The sequence below is a fragment of the Anolis carolinensis genome, chromosome 6 (assembly GCF_035594765.1).
Source record: "Anolis carolinensis isolate JA03-04 chromosome 6, rAnoCar3.1.pri, whole genome shotgun sequence".
NCBI classification, from domain to species: Eukaryota; Metazoa; Chordata; class Lepidosauria; order Squamata; family Dactyloidae; genus Anolis; species Anolis carolinensis.
In genome coordinates, this window is record NC_085846.1 from 95459842 (window position 1) to 95487722 (window position 27881).

General features: G+C 39.8%; 2 protein-coding genes and 1 long non-coding RNA gene across 11 annotated transcripts in view; 1 reads left to right on the forward strand and 2 right to left on the reverse strand.

Annotated features, from left to right (window-relative positions):
- Positions 1-1169, reverse strand: part of crot (carnitine O-octanoyltransferase) — a 31867-nt gene extending 30698 nt beyond the window's left edge. The window contains exon 1 of one of the 2 annotated variants that reach the window (XM_062957406.1): positions 1036-1169. Coding sequence is in view for 1 of the 2 variants with exons in the window: in XM_062957405.1 (XP_062813475.1) it covers positions 906-1022 (117 nt within the window). In the remaining variant the exon portion in view is untranslated. The other variant, XM_062957405.1, reaches the window with a different exon arrangement.
- Positions 967-27282, forward strand: rpp38 (ribonuclease P/MRP subunit p38). Of its 8 annotated transcripts, XR_009999679.1 has the most exons (7): positions 967-1100; positions 4279-4435; positions 10689-10779; positions 14300-14540; positions 16590-16693; positions 23945-24009; positions 26200-27282. It is a non-coding gene; the product is annotated as a ribonuclease P/MRP subunit p38 (long non-coding RNA). The 8 variants fall into 8 exon arrangements; XR_009999678.1 differs by lacking the exon at positions 10689-10779; XR_009999681.1 differs by lacking the exons at positions 10689-10779; positions 14300-14540.
- On the reverse strand, positions 12448-20788 carry acbd7 (acyl-CoA binding domain containing 7). The gene is made up of 4 exons (XM_003222091.4): positions 20632-20788; positions 12922-13039; positions 12762-12824; positions 12448-12676 (listed from the first exon to the last, which is right to left on the reverse strand). Exons 1-4 carry the CDS (start codon positions 20641-20643, stop codon positions 12603-12605), a joined length of 267 nt encoding a protein of 88 aa, XP_003222139.2. The 5' UTR covers positions 20644-20788; the 3' UTR covers positions 12448-12602.
- Positions 27283-27881: the final 599 nt, after the last annotated feature.

A 27881-nucleotide genomic window follows, 5' to 3' on the forward strand; every position in this document is an offset into this window, starting at 1 on the left:
CATATTGAACTGGATTATATGCCAGTGTGAATTCAGATAATCCAGTTCAAAGCAATGATTGTGGATTGTCTGCCTTGATATTCTGGGTTATATGACTGTGTGGAAGAGCTCCTTGTTTCCACGAGACACATTTTCGCAAATCCAATCATCCCAGGGAGAGAAAATGGGTGAAATCTTCTGATCAGGGGCACAGGGCCCTTCCAGATAGGCCCTATATTCCAGGTTTTCTACTTTAAACTGGATTACACGAGGGCCCTTCCACACAGCCCTGTATCCCTGAACATCAAGGCTGAAAATCCCACAATATCTGCTTTTATCCACACTCAGATAATGTGGCATTTTCTTCCTTGATATTCTGGGATGTAGGGCTGTGTGGAAGGGCCCCGAGTGTGGACTCGAATAACCCAGTTCAAAGCAGATAGTGTGGGTTTTTCTACCTTGATATTCTGGGATACAGAGCTGTGTAGAAGGGCACTGAGTCTGCACTCCCGGATAATCTAGGGTAAACAAAACGTGAGACCAAATCATTGGATATGGGGCCTGTCTGGAAGGGCCTTCTGACAGCAAAACAAACACTACAGGGATCCTGATCCTTTCCTATACTATCCAAAGCTCGTGAGGTGGGGGACTGCCTGTAGTCCAGGCATGGGCAAACTTCGGCCCTCCAGGTGTTTTGGACTTCAACTTCCACAATTCCTAACAGCCTACCGGCTGTTAGGAATTGTGGAAGTTGAAGTCCAAAACACCTGGAGGGCCGAAGTTTGCCCATGCCTGGACTAGTCTCTGAAGTATCAGGCAAACAAATTCGCCCGTTCGCCCCCTTCCTCAACGGGACACGTTTCCAAACACTTCAAACAAGGCTGTCATGTCACCTCGTTGCCTTCTCTTTCCAGGTTTTTCCTCACCAGGCTTGGTGTCCCCTTTTCAGGACACCTCCAGCTTCTCACTGTCCCCCTCCAAAGGTGCGGCCCTGGCGCCTTTAGGAAAAGAGAGAGCAAAGCGCCCTTCCATTTGGCCGCCATGTCTCCAACTCACCTCATAGCCCGCCCGGGCCTGGCTCCTTCCTTCCTTCCTCAGGCCCAGCCACAACAAGCGCGACGGTAAGCAAAGATGGGAAAACAAACTGGGAAGGCGGAGGCCGTTCTTCCTCCTCCTCCTCCTTCTTTCAGGGCCTCCCTTTTACCTTTACCCCATATTCAAAGCCCACAGAGGAGGAGGAGGGAGGCCTAGTGCCGCCTCTGAGGCGGAGCCGACTGTCTCTGCGGGAACTCGAGAGGAGGCTTGGAGGCCTAGGCCCCTTCCACACAGCGGAATAAAATCCCACATTATCTGCTTTGAACTGGGATATATGGCAGTGTGGACTTAAATAACCAAGTTCAAAGCGGATATTGTGTGTTATTCTGCATTGATATTCTGGGGTATAGGGCTGTGTGGAAGGGGCCCCTAGTAAACAAAAGTTGCAAGGCTTTTCAATGCTAATCAAGGTGATTAATTGTAACAGTCACACTTGCCGCCAACAAACAAGAGTTCTTTCTCCAGGCTCTTCCACACAGCCCTATATCGCAGAATATCATGGTAGAAAATCCTACAATATCTGCTTTGAACTGGAATATCTGAGGCCCCTTCCACACAGCTGAATAAAATCCGACATTTTCTGCTTTGAAATGGAATATATGTCAGTGTGGACAAAAGGCCCTTCTACGCAGCCGTATAACACAGAATATCAAGGCGGAAAATCCCACAATATCTGCTTTGAACTGGGTTATCTGAGTCCACACTGCCATATATCCCAGTTCAGAGCAGATAATGTGGGATTTTATTCAGCTGTGTGGAAGCGGCCTCAGATAACCCATTTCAAAGCAGATACCAGGATTTTTTGCCTTGATATTTTAGGTTAAATGGCTGTGTGGAAGGTCCCTTTGTCCACACTGCCATATATCCCATTTCAGAGCAGATAATGTGGGATTTTATTCAGCTGTGTGGAAGGGGTCACAGTTCAAAGTAGATAGTGTGGGATTTTCTGCCTTGATACTCTGGATTAAGGGCCCCCCGGTGGCGCAGCGGATTAAACTGGTGAGCTGCTAAACTTGCTGATTGAAAGGCTGGCGGTTCAAATCCGGGGAGTGGGGTGAGCTCCCCCTGTTAGCCCTAGCTTCTGCCAACCTAGCCGTTCAAAAACATGCAAATGTGAGTAGATCAATAGGTACCGCTCTGGCAGGAAGGTAACAGTGTTCCATGCAGTCATGTCAGCCAAATGAACTTGGAGGTGTCTACAACTTAGAAATGGAGATGAGCACACACACACACACACACACCCCGAGTCGGACACGACTAGACTTAATGTCAAGGGGAAACCTTCACACATTACTAATCTGGGTTTTATTTATTTATTTACAGTATTTATATTTCACCCTTCTCACCCCTAAAGGGAATCAGGGTGGATCACATTATATACATATAGGACAAACATTCAATGCCCATATACACATAGAACTGAGACAGAGACAGACACAGAGGCAATTTAACCTTCTCCTGAGGGGATGTTCAATTCTGGCCACAGGGGGGAGCAGCTGCTTCATCATCCACTGTGACGGCACTTCCTCATTCCAACGTCGTAAATTAGTTAAATTTAAGTGGTACCTTATTTCCTACTTGATAGATGCAACTATGTTTTGGGTTGCTAGGTCAGCAACGAGCAGGGGCTATTTTTTATTTTTTTAATTGACGGGTGCTCACCCCACCACAGGCTGGCCTCGAACTCATGACCTCATGGTCAGAGTGATTTATTGCAGCAGGCTGCTCACCAGCCTGCGCCACAGCCCGGCCCCTATGGCCCTTCGTTTCCTCATGTTTTTCTTTGTTTCTTCTCTCCTTCATCAGGATTCTACTTACACCGCCCTCCTCGTTTTAAGCAGCTTCAAGAAATATAGGGTGATTCGAAGTCACATACAAAGACAGAGTGGATGGCCATCTATCGGGAGTGCTTTGATTGTGTATTTCTGCATGGCAGGGAATTGGACTGCCTAGTCTTGGAGGTCTATTCCAATTCTAATTCTGTGCCCTGAAAAGCAGAGTTTTCAGTCTGTCCTCCCAATCAGTTTCATGGTTATTATGCCCTATTTTCCCTCTTTTTTTGAAACTGAAACCTTCTGCCTTACTTGCCCATTGTCCTTGCCCCCTCTTTTGTTTCCCATGGCTTCTAACAATAGCAACAATAGCAAGAGCATCCAGGGCCTCAGGGGCAGCCGGGTGGAATATCCCCACAGCTATCCCAAACAAAACTACACACAAAATGATACAAAACTAGAAGAAAATCAACTGGCTCTTGTTTGGGAACATTTCCCTACACTGCGGAATACAATTTGACACCTCTTTAACTTGGTTTCCTAAGAAAAGGGGGGAGGGTGAAAGGCTTGTGACATCTTAAATCATGTTTATTATGGTATGTTGGGGTTTTTTTTGGTATAGTGACTTTTGTTAGAAGAAATGTTATGTAAAATTTCAACCATGTATATGGTACGAGACCTGCCTAAATAAGAGGCTCCTGATCACATTTAAGGGCTGAGCAGATATTTTATTCATCAATTTCTTGCCTCAGAAGTGGGGAACAATAAATAATAATAATAGTAGGCTGTGGTTGGTACTTGGGTGGCCAATGAATACACCAGGCGCTGAATATTTCAGGCAGAAGGAACTGGCAAAACCAGCTTTGAGTCATCCTTGCCTAAGAAAACCTTATTAAAATTGATGGAGTCAACATAAGGCGATGGGTGAGTTGAAGACACATACACAAACAGAGGATTAGATAGGAAAATGAGATGCAAAAATTGCTGCCAGAGATTATATTTATTTACAATGAGCATTCACCAAATTGTTACCTAAATGGTACATACAGTGCGCCATTGGTATCTGCTAGGATTTGGTTCCAGCACCTGATGGATAGCAAAATGCTCAACTCCAATTGTGTACAATTGCAAAGTAAAATAGTATCCATTATTTTAAAATGCTAAAATTAAGGTTTGCTTTTTTGGATATTAAAAGAAATATTTTTAAAGCTGTGGATACAGAATCCGTGGATACAGAGGTCCAACTGTAATACAGTACCAATTTTGTGGCAAGTGACTTCAGTACTGATGTAAGTGATGAACATCATGTTAATTGGTAATCCAATTAACATGTGTACTGTGGTAAGAAGCCAGTTTCCTGATTTCAACTTTCAGTGATGGACTGTAATTGTAACACGGCAGTTTCTCACTCTTGTCTCCTTTTGATCCACAGTAATTTCTTTCAGAACAAAGTCTACAGCCCAAATATTGTCATTTCTGAGGTCAGATCAGCATCCATGTATTCTTTTATGGCAAGGATGGGAAGAATATGGAGTTCCAGATGAAGCTGAACTGCAAATCCCATTATGCCCTTGCCGATACAGCAAATGGTAAGTGATACTGAGAATCACAGTTCAAAAACATTAACAGGGTTATATCCCATTGGCTCATATCATTTGAGTTAAGCATTATATGAGTCTACACTGAACATATAATGCAGTTTCAGATTATGGAGTCTTATAGGTGACATTATCAGGAGCTGCCAGAATAGATATAGAAAAAAAGTTCACATCTGAGTTTGTCTCAGGCTGGATCTAGACTGCCCTATTTCCCAGGATCTGATCTCAGATTATCTGCTTTGAACTGGATATATGAGACTACACTGCCAGATAATTTGGGGTAAGAATATAATCTAGGATCAAATCCTGAGATATAGGGCAGTGTAGAGCCAGCCCCAGGGTCTGTTCTCTTTCTTTGAATCCTTATTTTGTGCCCTGATGTTGATAATTAATTCAATTAATATGTAATGAAGCATAGGCCTTCCACTTAAACTGAGAGAAATTATCATTTCTTGGGACAAGCTCATTGATATCATTTGAGTAGCTTCAGCTGGGAGTTTCAAATGTGATGCTTTGTCGTTATGTTTTCTCTTACAGTTTATCCTACAGTAAATTATTCCTGGATATCAATGAGGCCTTGCTCACTGTATGGCTGGGTAACTATTATTATGATTTCAGACCTGCTGAATTCACAATGTTAAGATTTGTATCAGGCATTTTAAAATTATAGTAAGAACTTGTTTAGGACAGGATCAGCCTGTCCTATCTGCAAAGAGATGGGTAAACTAAAGAGTGAATGAGGCACATTCAGGTCAGTTAGTATCTGGATGAGTTAAAGAAACCTTGGAATTTTAACCCTAAGTTTTTGTACTCCAAGTAATCGACAACTTCTGTTCAATAATTGTTTCAAGTAATATACACGTGATATTTGGAGAAGGCTATAATAGTGCTATTGGGCAACTTTCGTTCAGGCACAGTGGCTGTGATGACAGCTGCAATTCAAGAAGTGTGGTGGGGTTTTGGGAATGAAGTCTAAGCCAAGAACCACAAATATATCTAGGACACCACAAAAATGGTGCCATGGGAGTGGAACAGATGGAGATCTCCACATTTACTCTGAAAATGTGGTTATGACAATTAAACATTCTGATTTTATTGAGTGTAGAGTGCTTCTTATATCTTACTTGTTAACAGTAGAGATCTAGAATATGCACTCAGTAAAACCAGTGTTTGAAGCCCATACCCTATGCACATGATTAAACAACAGTAGTTGTTCTAGTTGTAAATATTATTCAGAATGAGTCTGTAATTAGAAGCAGCCATGAGAATATGATGCTATCACTGAACATTGAGAAAACCAAAGTGCTCCACCAGCAGACACCAACAAAGCCTTCTACAATGCCATAAATAAAATGTAATGGTGTAACGTTAGAAAATGTTGACCATTTCCGCTACCTTGGCAGCCACCTCTCCACAAAAGTCAACATTGACACCGAACTACAACACTGTCTGAGCTTTGCAAGTGTAGCATTTTTTAAAACAAAGCAAAGTATTTGAGAATCGGGATATTCGTAGGGATACCAAGATGCTTGTTTATAAAGCTATTTTCCTCCCAATACCGTTATAGCCTGTGAAACATGGATTGTCTACAAACATCACTCTTGACTTCTGGAACGATTCCATAATCGTTGCTTCTGAAAAATCCTGCAAATCTCTCAGGAAGACAAGTGGACAAATGTCAGCGTGCTGGAAAAAGCAAAGACTGCTAGCACTGAAGCAATGATTCTCTGCCATCATTTTCGCTGGACCAGCCACATTGTCCAAATGCCTGATCACCATCTCCCAAAACAGTTACTATACTCTCAACCAAGAATGGAGAACAGAATGTTACTGGACAGCAACATTGATTTAAACATGGTCTTAAAGCTAACCTTAAAAACTATGGAATAGACACTGAGAATTGGCAAGCCCTGGCCCTTGAGTGTTCTAACTGAAAGTCAGCTATTACCAACAATGTTGTGAAATTTGAAGATGCCCGAATCGAGGGTGAAAGGGAGAAATGTGTCAAGAGAAAGATGCATCAACCCTTGTCGGGACCACTTTCTACCTGGAAATCAATGTCCTCACTGCAAGAGAATATGCGGGTCCAGAATAGATCTCTCTAGTCACTAACGGACCCACCGCCACTTGGAAGGCAAATCATACAGGAGTGATAATCGCCTATGATGATGGACCGGAGGCTATAAATCAGCATCACATTGTATAGTTGTGGATTGCCCAGAAGATGGCAATGTTTTCCTGCTGAATGTCTTCCATTGAGCATTTAGAAACCACTGCCTTTCTCAGAAGAGTTTCCAGTAGCAGTTAATTTTCTTGAAAGAGTCCTGTGGTACTAACAAGAACACTACAGCATGAGATTTCATGGATTTATATGTTAGACTTTGCTTGTTGCAAAACTGACTTTTTCAAAGAACTCTCCTCATGTTAATATTTTGCAGTTGTTAGTAAGGTAGTTTTACTATATTTTTAAAAGTTATTTCATTTTACCCATTTTGTCTGCATGGGTGTCTAAGGGGGCATTTTTTCCCAAGAATCCTACGTTTTAAAATTTATTTATTTTATGTATACAGGCAGGCAGACATCTAGCCAATGGGTATAAAGCACGGAAATCGATCTTTGCGTGCTCATTACTGGTTGTATTTCATTCTTTAAACAGGTCTTATAGTTATCCTGTTTTGTAAAAAAAGCCCAATGTACTTTAACCCTTATATTATTGCTTTGCTTTTTTCAGGGGCTACACATATGAACAGCATACATTTCTGGGGTTTCTAAAAAAAAACTCTCTCAATATAACTGGGCTATTATACAATCATATTCTCTTCAAATCCCGCTTTTCCAATAAGTATTTCATTGCATTTTGTTAAGAAACCTAATGTAACGTAATTTAGATTTCTTACCTGTAAATGTTTCTACATGTATAAGGAAGCATTTTTAAATGCACCATAATAACCTATCAAAACCATCCACAAACATTTACTGCAGAGATATAAATGAACACTTTGTTTACACAATGCAGCTTAAACGACTTTGCTGTCAATATTAACTGTAGGAGAGTCTCTGCAATACGCTTATTAATCTCTGCAAAATCTTTCTCCTAAATGCATTTACCACTTATGAAAAAACCTCTAATGAAATGAATTAATTTTGGTCTTTTATTTGATAAATGGCATTGGCTGCTCAAAAGAACAAGGTTAAATATCATAACATTTAAGAAACATTGTTTTGAAAAGAGTATCCATTCATAATTGTTCATTATCCAGCTGCAAAGCTCCAAAAGATGGGCGGGAGCAGTTTGAAGGAAGTATGGTGGCAAAAATCCACAAAATCAGCTTCCTATAATTTTCAAGGGATGATGCAACCTTAGGCCTTATTGGGGACAAGGAATATCCTAGACTCATGTGGCAAGCATTTTGTATCTTTCTCATAGTGATCTGTAGCTTACACAATTATTGCTAGCATTACGATGTCTTTTTAGCATCATCTCAAGCAAGTGGACAACCTTTTAATATTGTGTGCTTCATTCCCTTGCAAGTAGTGTATACAAATAGTATGCGGGATGCATGTTGTCAGTGAGTCTAAAGTCAGCAGTGGATGGCGGGGAAACCAAAGGAGAGCGGGGCATTCATCTCAACCACCTCCTCTTCTCTTTCTCTACTTCCCTATCCCGTGAGTTGCAAAGTTACATTAAATTAACGAGATTTAATTTCAAATGACTAGGAACAGGATTACAGGCTATGTCAACACTGCAAATATATGAACATGAGATATGAATATAATGCATAATTAAATTATGATGAAGAGAAGACTGAAGGTAGACAGGATTGCACTCTTCAAACACTTCAAGGGCTGCCACAAAGAGGGTGCAAGCTTCTTCTCTGCTGCTTCAGAGGCTAGACTTGGCCATGGTGGTCCACACTCTTGTTACATCTTGTTTGGACTATTGCAACGCACTCAACGTGGGGTTGCCTTTGAAGACTGTTCAGAAGCTGGAACTAGTCCAACGTTCTGCAGCCAGGTTACTAACTAGAGCACCATTCAGGGAGCATAAAACTCTTCTCTTGAAGCAGCTCCACTGGCTGCCTGTTAGCTTCTGGGCACAATTCAAAAGTGCTGGCTTTGGCCTACAAAACCTTAAACAGCTCTTGTCCAACTTACCTCTCAGAACGTATCTCCTCCTACGGGCTGTCCCACAGATTAAGATCTTCGAGTAAGGCCCTACTCTTGGTCCTGCCGCTGTCGCAGGTGAGGTTAGTGGGGACGAGAGGCAGGGCTTTTTCGATGGTGGCTCCGCGGCTGTGGAACTCCTTGCCAAGAGAGATTAGGAAAGCCCCCTCACTCATGTATTTTAGGAAGCAGCTGAAGATCTGGCTGTGGGATCAGGCATTTGGCCCATCCTAAGATATGAGCTGATATGACCTGATAGATTAATATTAATTCGAACACAGACTGGCTCTGACTCTAGCTTGAAACTTCCCCTTTTGTAATGGTCACATGGTTTTGTTTTAATCTGATTTGATATCGGCTTTTATTTCTGTTTTATGTTTGGTTTTTCTACTTGTTGGTATTTAATTTAATTCTGCCTTTATGTAAGACCGCTCTGGGTCCCCCTGGGGGAAAAGAGCAGTATATAAATTAAATAAATACATAAATAAATAAATATAGAATTTCTAATGAGTTTAAGTTACAACAGGGTAGATCTGGTTTGTGTATTAAGAGGAACTTCTTGACATCGAGAGTGGTTTGGCAATTGAATTGAAATAATTGCCTAGAGAGGTGATGAAAGTGGAAGTCTTCAAAAAGGTAGCTCACAACTACTTGCTGGGGATGCTCTATTTGGAACTTGAGCAGGCGGTTGGACTTGATGGCCCAGGGGACCCCTTCTGTGATTATCTCCATAAAGCTAAACAATTAGAAAATTAAAAATATATAATCTATTAAATTTGAATACATTTCATACACACCACTATATTGTCTAGTTGCACCACTGACATGGGTAAAATGGATTTATGATGCCCACAGCACATTTACCTCCTTTTTGAAATCCACATTCCTTTATTCTGGACAATCCTCACAGATAAATGATCTTGCGAGAGAGTGAACTGCAATTATCTGAAATCCTGTACTATGTGGAAGAGTGTTCAATTATTTTGCAACATTAATTGCAAAACAGCATCCTGTTACTCAGTGAAGTAATTCTCATGGCTATCCTGTTTCTTGTCATGGCACTAAAAGACCCTTGCAACAGACATTTCTATACCTTTGGCAAGATAAAAGAATAAGCAGGCATCATCAGCATAAATATGCAGCAAGTCCCCCATTCTCTGAATGGTTGTACTGTACTTGTAATGCAAGTCACATCCCTTTCTATCCAGACTTTTTTACTAAACGTGTTTCTGGAAAGGAAAGCAATGAAACAACGGAAGTCTTTGTTAAATAGAATTTGGAGCACATTCAACAGATTCTTGTACTATAATATGCTAACTTGGCCTGAATAAATTAACTAGATGTTACAAGCATGTTGGTTCAGGGCCAAAATACTGTGTCAGGAATACTTACCGTAACTTGTAATTTATTTTCATTTTGCTGAGTATTCTGCAAAAAACTTGTTCCTATTCTTATGTGTTTTCTCTCTGGAATTAGATTAACAGCCATTTCTAATTTTCAGATGTAAGAAAAGATGTGTGTGAAAGAGAGGTTAAGACTACAATTCCAATAACAGTGGCCAAAACACAGTGGCCTTAGATGTTTCTTTCTGGTTATATTTGATCTGCTGATTCCAAAAATGGCACCAGTTTTCCTCTATCGGCTCTTGTTTGTGAGATACAGAACCTAATCCATCTACTAGTTGCCATCTCCATAGAAAACCAGATGGCCGTATCTAAGTACCTAGAGTTGATGGGGTCTATCTGGTGCAGTTTTCTGAATCAAAGCTCCAAATAACCGTAGGAACAGGCATAAAAACCAAGACACCAAGAATTTTTTTTGTTTGGGTTGTATTATCCATGACATGGCCAATGATTTATTTATTTACAATATTTATATCCTGCCTTTCTCTACCCCGAGGGGGACTCAAAGCAAGGACTCAATGATCATCTTGGCTGAAGAATTCTAGGAGTTGCACTCCAAATTAGCTCTTCTGAGGTCTGAGAACTTCATTCTGGGAATCTATGCTTCTTGTAGGTTTAAGAATTCAAAAACTACTTGGTCCAGCAAAATAACATTATAGATACCTTCCATGTTCCAGGTGCAGGAGTTCATTGGCTTTGTTTTCCTTTGGAACAGAGATAATAATCTATATAATAGTGGATATCCTTACAAGCATAAAAGAAACACAGGTAGGAATTAGCTGGCAGGCTTGACTGGTATTTATGTAATGTTAAATGCTGTAGACATCAGATAAAAATCTGTGAAGCCATGATTTTAAAAACAAATAGTATTTATGTATTACAAACTATATGCAGAGCAAATCAGTTGCAACTTGCTCATCACAACTGGGAAAAATTCAGGGGAGTAACTGGCACCTTATCAAGTCGCAAGACATTTGTAGTGCTTACACATATTCAGTTTTTTATTCCCTCAAAAGACTTTTGCAACTCTCAGATTTTCCTGAGTATCACGCTAAGAGTGTATAGCATGATGGTCAAGATACCATGAAAAATTATGTGAATAGCAATAAACGGAGTAACAGAACTGATTCCTTATATGTGATTTTAAAACCACAAAAAAAACAAGAAGGCAGATACCAGAATTCCCCATTCTCGAGCATGTAACTGGAATTATTTTCATTTGCTTCATTCATTTTCCTAACATTTCACGCACTTTCTGCCCATTATCATATGAAGGCTAACCCGATTGTCTGAATAAAAATATCATATAACACTAGATATTAATTCATGCATGCTCTAGTTATCTGACATTCTCTTATGTGTTAAGCCTTGAGATTCTTTCTTTAAAGAGCAATATACTTTTTTCTTATTAAGGAGGCAAAGCTGTCTTTCAAGAACAATAGTGTTCTACTGACTAAATCAAAATTACCCATGTTGATTGTAGCTGCACAGGACTATACTATATGTATAGATTGTTTACAGTATTTTGCAGTTTAGTCAAAGGGACTTTGCTTGAAAGTGAACATGATTGCAACCCCCAATGTAGCTCTTCGTTTCAACCTTATGACATACTACCTGCAGCTTTATGTATATGCCTTCAAGTCACCTGTTGACTTATGACAAACCTGGGAATTTTCACAGGGTTTTCTTAGGCAAGGAAGACTCAGGTTTTTTTTTGCCAGTTCCTTCTTCTGAAACATGACCTATGGCACCTGGTTTCATTGGATGTCTCTCATTCAAGTACTAGCCAGGACCAATCCTATTTAGCTTCCAACATGAGGCAAGATCTGATGCCTTCAGGGTATTCACAAATAACAGGGAAAGCCTGCTCTCAAAGTATGACAATTTCCCCGTTCTGCATCAGTTCTCATGCAAACTTGCAATGGTACTATCTGACTTGAGTCACTGTATGCCTCTTGGCTTCGGCACCAGAATGATACAGAAATCTAGGAATCTGCTCAGGATGAGGCTTACTGGTCACAAATGGAGCAATATAAACTATTTACTGACACCCTGAAATGTGGTGCTGCAGATAGTCCATTAGTTGTTAACTGCTGTCAAGTAAATTTCAACTTACAGTAACCCTATGAATAAGACTTAGGGCTAAAAGTCTTGAAAAGGTTCCATGATGTTTCCTGCAATTAAGTCTGTTACTCTGTCTGGCTAACAATCTTAAAATACATGCTTTTACATTCCCAACACCTATTGCCACTTAATACTGAATTTAATCATCTTTACAAATGCAGACAGTGGCAAAAAAAAACATTAGAAAACTATGCCAATTAATCTTTGTGTAACATGGTACTCACAACAGTCTAGTAGTGAAGAGAATGGTGCGAACGTTTGTGTTGTCTGAACCATGAACATTATTAGCCAGTTTTAAAAATACAAACAAACTCTGTGTCCAATAAAAATTTATTGTGAACAAATACAACCAGAATCATAAAGTGTCCATTTAAAGAACTTAGGCATGATAACGGTTTGATGTCCGACTGGACGTTAGCAATACCTAAGGTCTTTGAGCTAATCAGACTCAAGGTACTTGGTGAATCCTACAGTCCATATTTCTGGATCAGCCCGTTCGCCTTAGAAATATAAGCTTTCATGGCATCTTCCTTTGACATACCTGTAATGAAAAACTACCAGTTATTACCATGTCTTTGTCTATCAAAAAAGGTTTGAATCTAAACAAAATCTACATTAATTTTAACCTTTCTTCTGGTTCCATGATTCCCATTTGGCTTTGCCTTTGAGGTCTAGAGCTCCAGGAGACTCTGTTAAAAGACACAATGCAAATCATTATTTCAATATAAGCACATGTGAATTTGTAAATGAGGTCTGAACAATAATATGGGGTTTGCATAAAGTTACCAATATTAATGTCTCCCACGGTGACCTGTTTATAGAGTCCATACAGTTCTTTTAGTTCATCATCAGTAGGTCTGGTCTTTAATTTTTTAACTTTTTCCGCTACACTGTCAAAGTCAGCCTGATGAGAAAGAAAAATAATAAGTAAAATAAGAGATGCCACTATTTTAATTGAACACTTACATCCAGGTCTAGCCTCTTTCCACTTGCACCTTTCCATTATTATTCCATTTTAAGCATGGGCCAGGGATGGGAGAATTCGCTTGATGGCTACATGAGGCCTTCAGGAAAGAATCTAGTCTGGTCTAGACTAATCTGGTATCTACAGGAAAGTATTTAGTCTTTTACTACTATCTCTATTCAAAACCTGAAATTGAAGCTTTGAACGGTGCTACATGAGACTGTGGATCAGATTTTAAGGAGAGTCATCGCTTATGCAGCCTCTTTTTAAAAATATAGGCTGAGCCAATGCAGTAACTATTTTTTCTCAAAATCAATCCCAAAATCCTGGCAGCTGCATTAAGGCACAAAATTCTGTGGTGCTGGCAAATGAGGTACTTGAATACATTTCATCCAGCCCTTCCAACCAGGGAGTGGCAGTGTCCTTCCTTGTCAGAACAAGAGAACTGAGTGTTCAACAGCTTTCTATGCACCAGCTGGTCCATGCAGTGAAGCTTTCATATTGCATAGACTGAGGAGAACAGTGTGTGGAAAAGCTGCAGTGCAGCTATAGAAGGCGCCTGGCATCCTTCCATCTCTATTCAGTATCCGCTTTCTCAGTAGGTTGCAATTTTGTTTCCATGTTTGTTGGCAAGCTAATCATTTTATAACCTTCATGGGTAAAAGGTTATGCTCAGTCTCACACTACAAGAAAGGCATATTAAAAGACCTGCAAAATGTTATTCTTTTTGGACTATAATAAGCTCTTCAAGGCAGAAAACTTAAGATAACTCCAGTCGCAATCTTAGGAATTACTAGCTAAAAGGGACAAATGATTTCAGTCCTACTGTAAGGCTTAGTTTCTCTGCAGCATGTTAAATACAATTTTTATTTTTTTGAAAAATGAAAGATTGTCATGATTCTAAGCAACATTTATAGATAGAAACGTAATCCACGAATTAGAGTGGTACAGTGGTTTGAAGATTAGACTGAGACTCAAGAGACCAGGGTTTGATTCCCTGTTTGACTATGGATATCCACTAGTGACCTTGGACTAGTTACACATTAAGCCCCAGAAAGTCCCATGATAGGGTTGCTATGAATTCAAAATGTCTTAAAAACACACAACAAAAACAAGGCAATCCCAATCTGGACACACACTTAGCTGTGTAAACTGTTACCAAATAAAAGCATAAATATTATTTCCACTATTGCATTCCAGATTTCCTCCCATTGGTAATTTTGCAAGATCAGCTCTGGTGAGAGAATGGCTCAACCAAAGGTGACCCTCATGAGTTTTGTGGATGCTGTCTTCCTAATGACCTATCAGCTAGACCAGGCCTACTTTTATACAAAAGGATACAGCCACCAGATGCTGGAAAGCAGTATTGGCAGCCTCCCAACCATTCCACCTGAGGCCTCCATCCTGCCCTGTTTCACTTGAACAAGCCTAATGTTCCCAGGTATGTTGGAAGATTGTATCCTGCTGAAGTAATCAGTATACTGTTTACAGATAATTTTCCCTTTGCTACAAGTCTGATTTCCCCTTAAAAACAGGAGGTTCTGAATCTGAGTTCCACCGGTTTTATAAGGGTTGTCTTTAAAAAAAATACCGATAATGCTTTTTTCTTGGTAAGTATCAGGGGTCTCTGGTGGTGAGAGTGTGACACCCAGCCAAGGTCATCCAATGTGTTTTCATGGCTGAGCGAAGATCTGAATCCTGGTCTCCAAAGTCTAGTCCAACACCCAAACCAATACACTATGCTGTCAGCATTAAAATGTGAAGTAACTATATTAAAAGCCGATAACAACTTGTTTTTCAAGTGACTGCATGATTTCAAATCACTACTGAAGGGGCACCTACTGGCTTCTGCACCAAAGGATTTAAGTATCTTTTAAAATTGAGTAGCAAGCATAGATGGTGTTATCATCACAGTGTACTTTTTAAAAATCTCCTTTGGATGCAATCTGAACAGAGTTATCTAGGAGTTAACCCAGCAGGAATTACCTCCAGGTAAATCTAATTAAAATAATCTCAATTCTAGTATGTAATCTGGGCACAATGATTCCACCACTCCTTTAATTTCATTCCAGTCAATTTGAAAGTCAAATTTCAGTCTTTTAAATTGTTAATTGTAAAAAAATTGCATTCCAGACTTGTATATGCAAAGGATATCAACTTCCAATGCAATATTAATTACAGTTGAGTCTCACTTATCCAGCACTCGCTTATCCAACGTTCTGGATTATCCAATGCATTTTGTAGTCAATGTTTTCAATATATCGTGATATTTTGGTGCTAAATTTGTAAATACAGTAATTACAACATAACATTACTGCATATTGAACTACTTTTTCTGTCAAATTTGTGGTATAACATGATGTTTTGATGCTTAATTTGTAAAATCATAACCTAATTTAATGTTTAATAGGCTTTTCCTTAATCTCTCCTTATTATCCAACATATTCGCTTATCCAACATTCTGCCGGCCTGTTTATGTTGGATAAGTGAGACTCTACTGTATATGCAAAACAGTTGTGTGTATAGATTTATATGTATTTTTCTGAAAAGAAGGCTCATTAGATTCTCAGTCAAAACCAGTTTCCCACATTCTCTCCCACAAAAAATAACTTCCACAAACTCTCCCACAAAAAAGACATTCAGTAGAAGAAACAAGTACAATACATAATTGATTTGAAACAATGGGACACTGTACTCCATTATGAGATAGTGATGTTACAAAATATGGGGCCCATTCTTCTCTTTTTCCAGTGTCATGGCCATGACTCCATATACCATTTACACCACGCTATTCTAAGCCATAGCACGTTCATGTATAATATGCTATTAGATTCTTAAAACACTCATGATATATAATCGATTTTTAAAAAGATCCTGCCAATACTTAGAACTATTTTTCATCCATCAGTTTCACTCTCAGTGTACTCACTCATTATTTGTATTATATTAATGTGAAAGCATGAGACCTAAACACAGAAGCAAGTCTCAACTGCATTAAGACCCCCTAAATAAATTGCTGAATGGCAAATCAATATTTAGATCATTCCCATTGATACAATGAGTCAATTCCATTTGGGAATACCATCTGGGTTAAGAAAATCAATAATATGTAAGTTGGGTTCTATTGATTTTTTCAATAAATCTATTCTATATCTGTGGTTCACAAACTGTTAAGGATTGGTAAATGTGCTGCCCTCCAAATATTGAACTGTAACTTCCAAGATTCCTCAACATTCGCTATGCTGGAAGTTGCAGTTCAGCAACATACAAAAGGTAAAACCGTTTCCACCCACCTAATATATTTCAATAATAGACATTAGAATAATATCAGACATGGAACAGATTTACTGAAAAAATCAATAGATCCTGACTTAAATACTATTGATTTTCACTTGACTTATTAACAAGACAGTTTCGCAAGAAAAGATCTCTTTCACAATTTTAATGGATCTCTACCAGTGACTCTAAAACTCTAGCTTTCAGCTCCCAGAAGCAGCAGGTGTTAATCAATGCAAAGGGATTCTGAAAGCTGAAGCCCAAAATACCCAGAAGACCAGAATTTGAGAAAAACTGATCTACACTACTAATGAGCCTGTAAGTATGGACTCAACTTACATCGTATCAAACATTTACAGAATGCTTTTCTTGGTGAAAGAATCAATCCTACAGGCATGCAAATAGGAAGTGACTTATATTAAGGTTGGTATCTGCTTAGTTTTTAAGCAGTAGCAAATTCTACATAACTACCAGAATGCGTCTTAGGGCATAAGCTGCTAAACTCCCTCTTGGGGAATTTTTTTTACTTTAAGAAGGCAGACACACAAGTGCCATACTATTATCAAAAATTTTATTTAAATTTCATTTTGTTACAATTCTATGCTATTAACCTGGGACTAAATTATACACTAAACATAGGAGGCTGTCCTCGGAAACCCTCTAATGTAAACAACATGCTACTACTAAATAGTCCATGGTGTCCTGTGTATTAAATTGTCCTTTATAGAATGCCGAGTCCAAAATGGAAAGCCAGATGTGGCCAGTTAGTTGCATATCTGTGATTCAGGGAATCCACATTGAGTTTCATTCCAAACTTTAAAGGAGTGGGTCAAGATATTGAACCCTAACCCAAAAGATTTTCAGCATCTTAGGTAGTTGCTTTGAAGTTTTAAAGACACAAACTTATTATCAGTTTATAATTGAGTGTTCTGAATTACTTCTTAAAACCAATCGTTCTTAACCTTTTCTAGAGTCATGGAGAACCTGATCAAAGCCACTGCTCCTACTCAAGAAAACACACAATATTTATATAACGATGTCTATATACACACACAATAAAGGTTTTACATACAATAAAATTTATTTTTATTGCATTGAAAATATATTGGCTGGAATGAAAGCATCACACCCAGGACCATAGCCAGAAAAAAAATCGGAGGGGGGGTGGGGTGGTGGTGTTGAATTTTTTTTTTAGCGAATCATGAAGAGTAACTCCATAACACAAAATAATTTAGAAATCCGGTTCCATCGATAAACTTCAGTGGACACTCATGGGATTTGGTTAATCAGTTAAAAAAACAGGGTTTTTTTAACCTGGAAAATTTCAGGGGGGGGGGGGTTGATCCCCTAAACCCCTCCTTGGATACAGCCTTGATTGCACCTAACAACTGGTTTCCTAAAGTCTGCCTCGTCCCCCAAGAAAAGGCCAGAAAGCAAACAAACAAACAAAAATCAAATAGAAGCAGAAATTGAAAAAATTGCACCCAATTCACAGACTCCTGATGCCTATCCATTGTTCCACTGAGAACCCACAGATTCTAATTTAAGAACTCAAAACAAATGAATTCAGAACGGAATCAAATTAAATTTGACTATTAGTTTGAGTTGCATTTTATATCTGGAAGAAATGTTTAAGAAAGATGTCCCGTTAATTTTTAAACTGCAAGATGCAGCCATGGCCTGGATTTGGCCATCTTCTATTCCTTGCTTTTCTGGGTGAATTGCTGCAAAGTCTGTGCGGGTTATACAACAATCATACTGAGCTCTCAAAGCTCCTTTGGGAATTTCAGCCACAGTCCTGGCAGTTTAAGTCAAGCGGCCCAGTTTCCAGCTATATTTTGATTGCTTCTGGAGGAAGGATTATGACAGTACCCTCACTGCCTCTGCAGGATGCTGATGCTGGCAGCATAGCACAATAAATGGCAGAGAACTGTGCTTAACAGTAACTTCCACACATTTAGCAACTTGCTTGAGGAGACCTGGTGCAAAGAAATGCAAGACTAACACATTTCCCTTTTTCAGCAGGTAGAGAGAAAAGCTTCCCTGCTTTTAAGATATTATGCCCTGAACAGATCATGCTTGATGCAAACAGCAGAGCGTGGAGCATGGGAAAGCATGAAAGCAGGGCAGCCAAATGCATTCACCAAATAAATCCCTGGAAGCCATGGCTTAGCATTGCTCAAAATCGAAATCCCAAAATCTAAGGGACAAGGCAAGTCCTGGGTGGCCCAAGCAATTTCACAACCTTTTTTTCACCCTGTAACCATCACTAATTGATTTCATTTTCATAATTAATTGCGTGGGAAAATCAAGATAAGGTTACATATAGCTTATGCATTCAGCCCTGGTTACCTTTAAAACTGAGGTATAAAACATACAGCACTCTAGAGCAGGCATGGGCAAACTTCGGCCCTCCGGGTGTTTTGGACTTCAACTCCCACAATTCCTAACAGCTGGTAGGCTGTTAGGAATTGTGGGAGTTGAAGTCCAAAACAACCAGAAGGCCGAAGTTTGCCCATGCCTGCTCTAGATGGTACTGGACTGCAGTTCCTCTCATTCCTCACCATTGGCTGTGCGAGCCAGAGATGATGGGAGCTATAGTCCAACAAAATTTGGAGAACACTCTTCTCCCTCCCCATTTAAATTCATTATATTTATTTATACCCCTTTCCTCTCTCAAAAGAGACTCAAAGTGGTGAACAAACAGTACAATGTAAAATTTACAATATACTACACATAAAACATATTCGAAGTCAGTCCACAATGCAGTACTTTAAAGTGGAACTGCTCTTTCAAACTTCAATGATCTTGGTGACCCCTGTTGATGGGAGTTGTAGTTTAGCAACACAAGAATAGCACTGGATTGCGACTACAAGCCTAGTCAGAAGAGGATGCAAAGCCATTACAACGAAACCCATTTGCCCATCAGTATATGCCTCCAAGTTACCTGTTAACCCAAGGCAGTGGTTCTCAACCTAGGGTCCCCAGATGTTTTTGGCTCACAACTCCCAGAAATCCCTGCCAGTTTACCAGCTGTTAGGATTTCTGGGAGTTGAAAGTCAAAAACATCTGGGGACCCCAGGTTGAGAACCACTGACCTAAGGCCACCCCATGAATTTCATAGTGTTTTCTTAGGTAAGGAATGTTCAAGAGGTGTTTTTGCCAGTTCCTTTCTTTGAAATATAGCCTACAGCACTGTTGTATTGGTGTTCTCCCATCCAAGCACTAACCAGGGCTGGCCCTCCTTAGCTCCCAAGATCACATAGTATCTGGCACATTTAGGGTATTTTAGGCATGTGAAGAGTATTTCATCAAACATCTTTGAGCCAAGAGGCTGTCCTTAGCTACCAAAAAGGGAGAAGCAAAGCCATCACATACTTCCTTTTTCTGATTTGATTTATATTCTGCCTTTCAGGGGTCCACCTTTATTTGGATTTACAGCTGCATATTTAGTCTTAGAAATAAATTGCACTATAGTCCATCCTATATATTATCCCATATATAATTTTGCCCATGCCTGATGTAGCTGCACTGACAGACAATGGATTTTAACTGAATTTTTAAACTTGGATATGCATTGAATATGTTGAATGGTTTTATGTGAATGTTTAATATTGTTTATATTTAATTCTGTTTCAATGTTTGTATATCTGTATATATTAAAATGTGTGCTAATGTTTTTATGTTAAGCTACTTTGAGTCTCCTTAAGGAGAGATAAAGCAAGGTACTACTACTACTAACAATAATGTTTATATTTTATTTTATTTTAATGTTTGCATATTTGTATATTTTAAATTGTATGCTAATGCATTTATGTTAAGCTGCTTTGAGTCCCCTTCGGGGGGGGGCGGATAAAGCGGGATATAAATTAATAATAATAATAATAATAATAATAATAATAATAATAATAATAATAATAATAATAACGTTAACTTGTCAAATTAGAGCCAGTCCCGGGGCTTGGCTCAAATAATAAAGCATTATAGTGCAATCTGGGAACACACCTTACAAAACTCAAGAATGCATCTGCAACTGACCCTCTGTTTGCCCTGAGTCCATGCTATGGAATACTGGGAGTTATAGTTTTACAAGATTTTCAGCTTTCTTTGTCAAACAGTCGTGACTCAGAAGATTACAATTCCCAGGACTCCATAGTATTGAGCCATGGTGGTTAAAGTGGTGTCAAACAGGATTCATTCTGCAGTGTAGATGCACCCCCCCCCCCCCCAAACAAAAAGCCCCTTTATCATCCTACCTGGAGAGACATGCTGCTAAACTCCTGAATGAAAAGCACCAATTCACTCTCTCACCAAAAGTAACTTTCTCTCGCCAACCCTGCCTGCCTTTGCAGTAGCTCCTTTTATATCGCCGGCTTCAGAGCGTTCTCGCCCCTCATTGGTCCAGGACCGTTGTGACGTCACTCACGGAGCCTTCCAAAACAAAGCACCAGTGAGGATGCGTCTGCTGCCTTGGAACGGCAGTAACTGATCTAATAGAAACGTTCACTGTAACGCGTTACGAACGAGTGAGGATTTCACCAAGCACCGAAGCCATATCCTGTTTCCAGGAGTGCATGTACACTGCAGAATCGAAGTCGTTTGACAGCGCTTAAATTGACACAGGAGATGTAGTTTTACTAGGGACACTATAGAATAAATGAATTGCTATGGCTGAAAGCTATGGAACCCTGGGATTTGTAGTTTGGTGAGGCTTAAGGAGGATTTAGTAAAAGAGGCTAAAGACCTTGTAAAACGACCACTCCCCAGAATTCTTCGCATATGTGTCAAACTACTAAAATCAGGACAGGAAATAAAGAACAACTCTCAGAAAACAGAGGAATTCCTGACATGAATGAATCAGGGTCAGCTGACACCTCCCAACAAAGGATTCCCCAAGGCAGGAAGCAGGCAGGCTTTGAAGCTGCAAGGCTTTTAGATGCTAATCAAGGTGGCCAACTGCAACATTCACACCTGTCTCCAACAGATACCCTGAACATTTCACAGATTAAACTACAGGAAAGGAGATTCCACCTGAACATCAGGAAGAGCTTTCTCACTGTGAGAGCTGTTCGGCAGTGGAACTCTCTGCCCCAGACTGTGGTGGAGGCTCCTTCTTTGGAGGCTTTTAAGCAGAGGCTGGATGGCCATCTGTCGGGATGCTTTGAATGAGATTTTCCTGCTTCTTGCAGGGGATTGGACTGGATGGCCCGTGAGGTCTCTTCCACCTCTACGATTCTATGATTTATAAGCTCCACTTGACTAGTTTCCAACCTTATTACCTCTGAGGATGCCAGCCATAGATGCAGTTGAAATGTCAGGAGAGAATGCTTCTGGAACATGGCAATACAGCCCAGAAAATTCATAACTACATAAATTCTACTGTATAGAATGATGCACTCTTAAGCATTTTAGTCATCCTGGTATCTTCCCCTCCCACACTTTTGTTTTGTAAGTTGTAGTTTTCAAAGGGCTGTTATTCTGTTTCAGTTTAAAAGCAATCATTTCATTCAAATATACAGTACCAAAAATGTGGAGCCGAGACTTCCACACAGAAAGAGTTTCAAGTTTGCATTTAGTGCCACCTAGTGTTTTCCCCGCTCTGAATTTCAGCATTGCACTGTATTGTGTTGTTGTACGTTCAGCACTAGAAATATATTATCTCTGTACTGAATAGATGCTATTGTAACAAACCAAAAGTACAGATGCGATGAGTAATGGACTTCTTCACTTGAAATGCATCTATGCTGCAGAATTAATGCAGTTTAACACGGATTTAACGGCCATGACTCAATGTTATAGGACCATGGGAGTTGTAGTTTGACATGGTATTTCACCTTCTCTACCAAAGAATGCGGATTTGCAACCAAATTACAACTCCCACGATTCTATAGCACTGAACCATGGCAGTTAAAGTTGTGACAAACTGCATTATTGGGTTGCTGTAGGTTTTCCGGGCTATATGGTTATGTTCCAGAAGCATTATCTCCTGACGTTTCGCCCACATCTATGGCAAGCATCCTCAGAGGTTGTGAGGTATATGGAGAAACTGAGCAAGGAAGGTTTATATATCTGTGGAAGGTTGTGGGTGGGGGAAAGAACTCTTGTCTGTTGGAGGCCGGTGTGAATGTTGTAATTAATCACCTTGATTAGCATTAAATGGCCTTCCAAGCTTCACATCCTGGCCTGAGGGAATCTTATTTATTTATTTTTAACATTTATATCCCGCCCTTCTCACCTGAAGGGACTCAAGGCGGCTTACAGTAATGGCAGCAATTTGATGCTCATACAAAATCAATATCAAACAGTGCATAAAACAGTTAAAACTATTAAAATACAATATAAATTACAAAATATAAATTTCAAACATATAATCAGATCCGTTCATCCTCATGCTTTGTCCGTAGTTCAGTCCATGTCATCTTTGCCATTTATTGATTAAAAGCCTGGGCACACAGCCATGTTTTTAGGGCTTTTGGGGCTCCTTTTCTCTCTCTTCGGCTTCTCCTTCCTCCCCTCCTTAGGTTGTAAATTGTATTTTTTGTTATTTATAATAGTCTTTTAGAGTTTATTAAAAAACTGCGAAACAGCGAATCCACAAAAAGTGAACCGCGAAGTACTGAGGGAACACTGTACAGTAGAGTCTCACTAATCCAAGCCTCGCTTATCCAAGCCTCTGGATTATCCAAGCCATTTTTGTAGTAAATGTTTTAAATATATCATGATATTTTGGTGCTAAATTTGTAAATACAACATAACATTTCTGCATATTGAACTACTTTTTCTATCAAATTGGTTGTATAACATGAAGTTTTGGTGCTTAATTTGTAAAATCATAACCTAATTTGATGTTTAATAGACTTTTTCTTAATCCCTCCTTATCATCCAAGTTATTCGCTTATCCAAGCTTCTGCTGGCCCGTTTAGCTTGGATAAGTGAGACTCTACTGTATATCCAAATGGATAAGATCTCCAATGGCATAAGGGGAGGAAACAAGGATGAATTTGCTAGAAAATGTAGACTAGTCTTTGGGTATTTAAAAAAGAAGACAAAAATAGATTTTGAAATAACTGAACCAGGGATTAATTAGTATAAGGATAAGGATAGATTTTTGTTAGATACTTTTGTTCAGAGTCATTAGTTGCCCCTGATTGATTCATGTCTGGGATTCTTCTGGTTTCAGGGTGTTGCTTCTTATTTACTGTTGTGATTTTGGAGTTTTTTTTAACACCAGTAGCCAGATTTTGCTCATTTTCATGGTTTCCTCCTTGTCCACATGCTTGTGGATTTCAATGGCTTCTCTTTGTAGTCTGAAATGATCGTTGTTAGAGTGGTCCAGCATTTCTGTGTTCTCAAATAATATGCTGTGTCCAAGTTGCATTATATCTACAGTGCAGATTTTGGTTTGGCCAGATCTCAAATCCGTTTGGGTTAGCAACAGGCTAGCCAGGTGCGCATCAGGACATTGTCCACTGATATTGGGAATTGAGAGATACAGACGGTAGCCTCCTAAGGGTGCCCTCTGGAGGGCAGTGGCGGGAGTGCAGCCTCCGACTCACTTTTGCTTTGCAGACTCCGCCTGAGATTGAGCCGGAAGAGAGAGCCTCTTCCGCTTCCCTTCCAGCCCAGCCTCGTAAGTACGACCACTTTGCCTTTTTTGCGTGTTTTTAGAGGATTTTAGAAGCTGAGAGTCGGAGTAGCATTTGTGGGAAGAGGGGGAAAGCCAAGTCAGGAGCTGCAATAGGGCGAGGGTCGGGTGGTTATCCCTGGGCGAGCTTTAAAGCAGTCAAGGCAGCCACGTGTGCTCTGGGGTACATCTACACTGAAGAATTGGCGCAGTTTATATACATTTCATTTGGATGAGGACTTAAAAAAAGTGTAACATTTCTGTTTGTAAAATACCTGTCAACTGGATCAAGACATGAAGCAAAATGAACTGTAGCCTGAAACTGCAATGTCGCAGATAGCAGTTTGACTTTATCCACTAGTTGTACTGAGGTGGAGGTAAGAATAAAATATACAGGCCAACAAAATATTCAGTCAATAAAATATATGTGCTTCTGGGCAGAGACATGATAGTCATGTTTAAATAATTGAAAAGATGTCATAGGGAAGAGAGAATTTTCAGCTGTCCTGGAAACTAGGACTTGGAGCAATGAATTCAAATCGCAGGAAAAAAGGTCAACCTAAACATTAGAAAAACACTTCCTGGCAGCAAGAGCTGTATGGCAGTGGAGTGTGCTGCCTTGGAGTCTCCTCCTCTGGAGGATTTAAGCAGAGGCTGGATGGCCATCTGTTGGGGTTGCTTTGATAGTGCTTTTCCTGCATGGCAGGGAATTGGCCCAAGACGTAGTTCAATGTTTCAGCCAATGTTTTCTTTAAAATTTGCTATCCAGATATGTGAAATGAAACATACAGGTTAGGCAAACTTAATAGACAAAAAAATAAAACCTTGTTGTGTTTCAATATGAATCCAGGATTATCACCTGGTTCATCTTTTGATTTCCAAAACAATATAGAGTAAAGGTAAAGGTTTTCCCCTGACATTAAGTCTAGTTGTGTCTGACTCTGGGGGTTGGTGCTCATCTCCATTTCTAAACCCAAGAGCCGGCGTTGTCTGTAGATGCCTCCAAGGTCATGTGGCTGGCATGATTGCATGGAGCGCTGTTACCCTCCCGCTGGAGCGGTACCTATTGATCTACTCACATTTACATGTTTTCGAACTGCTAGGTTGGCAGAAGCTGGAGCTGACCGCGGAAGCTCACTCTGCTCCCCTGGCAGGCTTTGTCTACTTTATTTACCCTTTTCTCAGCTTTTCATCCTAACATTCGAGTTTGGAAAATTACCTTTTTAGTAGAAAATCTTAATATAAAATAATAATACAGTAGAGTCTCACTTATCCAACATAAACGGGCTGGCAGAATGTTGGATAAGCGAATATGTTGGATAATAAGGAGACATTAAGGAAAAGCCTATTAAACATCAAACTAGGTTATGATTTTACAAATTAAGCACCAAAACATCATATTATACAACAAATTTGACAGAAAGAGTAGTTCAATACGCAGTAATGCTATCTAGTAATTACTGTATTTACGAATTTAGCAACAAAATATCATGATATATTGAAAACATTGACTACAAAAATGCATTGGATAATCCAGAACGTTTGATAAGCGAGTGTTGGATAAGTGAGACTCTACTGTAATACTTTATTTTTCTATCCTGCCACCATCTCCCTGGAGGGACTCGGGGCAGCTAACATGGGGCAAAGCCCAACACAGAAACAAAGAATAACAGATTAAAACACATATAAATAACTAAAAACAGTAATACAACAATCAAGTAAAATAATCAGTTAAAAACATACCATATCATAAAACATAGAATGGCCAGGTAAGTTAAGGCAATAATATCAACATCACCACTATGGATAAAAGGGTCGAGCACAAGAAAATACATAATTCCAAGGGCTTTTGATAAAATGCATAGACAAGTGTCAGAGAGACAGCTGGGATAATGCAGGGTAAGATAAATAGGAAGGAAATAAAGTATTGGAAAGTATGCATCAGTTGTAGGGGTCTGTCCAATTGGTGGTTATTCAAACACATGCTGGCCGTGCCATGTCTTCAGCTGTTTAATAAAGACTGACAGGGTTGGCTAGGGGAATCTAGGACTTGTAATCCAAAAGGATATCTTTCCATGTACTGAAAGGTATCAAGACACAAGAATATGCTATAATGGTGTCATGAGGAATAAATTCTACATATTCAGGCATTGTACTTGTTTGGTGGTGTTCACAGTACTTCTTGCTGTTTTTAATCTAGAGCTCAAGTGTGAAAGCATCACTAGAGAGAGCATCAGGATGTCTGCTCAGGAAGGGAAGGGGTCCCTCCGCAAGTCAAAGCACATGACTGTAAAGACATCTTTGAATAATCCCTATGCCCTCAAGTGGCGCTCTATGGAAGGAGGAGATATGCACTTCATATTGAACGCTTTGGAAGATGTTCTGAAGCGCCTTGCTTTCAAAAAGGTAGAGCTTCGGAGACGGAAGAAACCCTTCCCTGGGCAAAAACAAAAGAAGGAACAACACTGTGCCAACACAGGTGAGCTTCAAGACAAGAATGAAAGCAAAGAGGTTCAGCTACATGGCTGGACCAGCGAGGAAATCAGAAATCAGCTTGCCATTGGGATTAATGAAGTCACTCGAGCCTTAGAAAAAAATGAACTACTTCTTGTACTAGTGTGTAAATCTGCCTCACCTACACTGCTCACATCTCACTTGATTCCGCTGAGTGTGAGCCGAGCTGTTCCCACTGGCCAAGTCCCACGTTTTAGTGAAAGACTAGCACCGGTTCTTGGCTTAACATCTGTCCTTGCACTTGGATTTAAAAGGAGCACGGATGCCTTTGCTGAGGTGGTTGAAAAGATCATACCACGAATATCAAGTCTGGAGGTGCCATGGATTCACCATGGGATAGAAGAACCCACAGGGAGTGAGGAAAGTATCATTGTAATGGACTCACCAGCAGTTGAGCCCATGGAGCAAGAAGACTGCTCTTCTCCCAAACAGAAACGGAAGAGATCAGATAGCAGAAAGCTTGTCCCTCCTAAGGTCGTTCTGCAAGAGCTCAAGGTTAAAAAAATAGTTCCCAATCCAAATAGGAGAAGGAAGCTCCCTAAGACTAAAAAACGGATTTCGAAGTAACTGATTGTGTCCATTTGGTTCCTCCATTCTCTGTATGCTATCACTGTATGTTTACATAAATTACATAATACTTTTTGTCAAAAAATGTAAAGCTTCTTACTCCTTAATTTAAAGGGTCTTGAGCAGATTTCTAAGTGAAAAAACAGCAATGGAAAAGATGATGTACAGTTCTTTTATATTAAATATCTACCTATAACACGTATTTCATAGTTCAGTTTGTTGTCTGACTGGCCAACTTTGAAAATAGTTTTTAAATCAGCATAATTAATGAATTATGTCTAGGTTTTTTTTTCAAGGTAACAGCATACACTGCATTCTAAAGCAAGGAAGAAAGATAAACAGCTGTTCTCTTATTGCCTTACATTTTCTTCAGTAGCGAAAAAAGAAAACATGAAAGATGTGATGGAACTGTATAAGTCCCAGCTCATTTTGTTAAGCTGTCTAACAGTTTAAGAATAACAATTTTTCTGTTAGTTTAAGGAAACCCTTTCTGGTTTTGAGCAGTAAGTTGGCCCGCCCCTATGCCCAGGGAAAGGGAGCTATCTTTAGCTTAGTTTAGCAAGGCGTGTCTATAGTTGGTCTCAGTGAGATCCAGGCTTGGACAAGCAATTTCAAGTCAATACTACTATTCTGGGAAATCATGCAGCTATACTGACCTACCACTGTTCAGTGACAGCCTGTGGAGTCTCCGGCACCTTCAGCAAGGTGCCAGACCTCAATAGGAGAGACCTGCTCTCTCAACCTTCGGCCTGATCACCTTGGGCATTGGGCGCCCTAGAGGCCCCTCTACCAGGGAAAGTG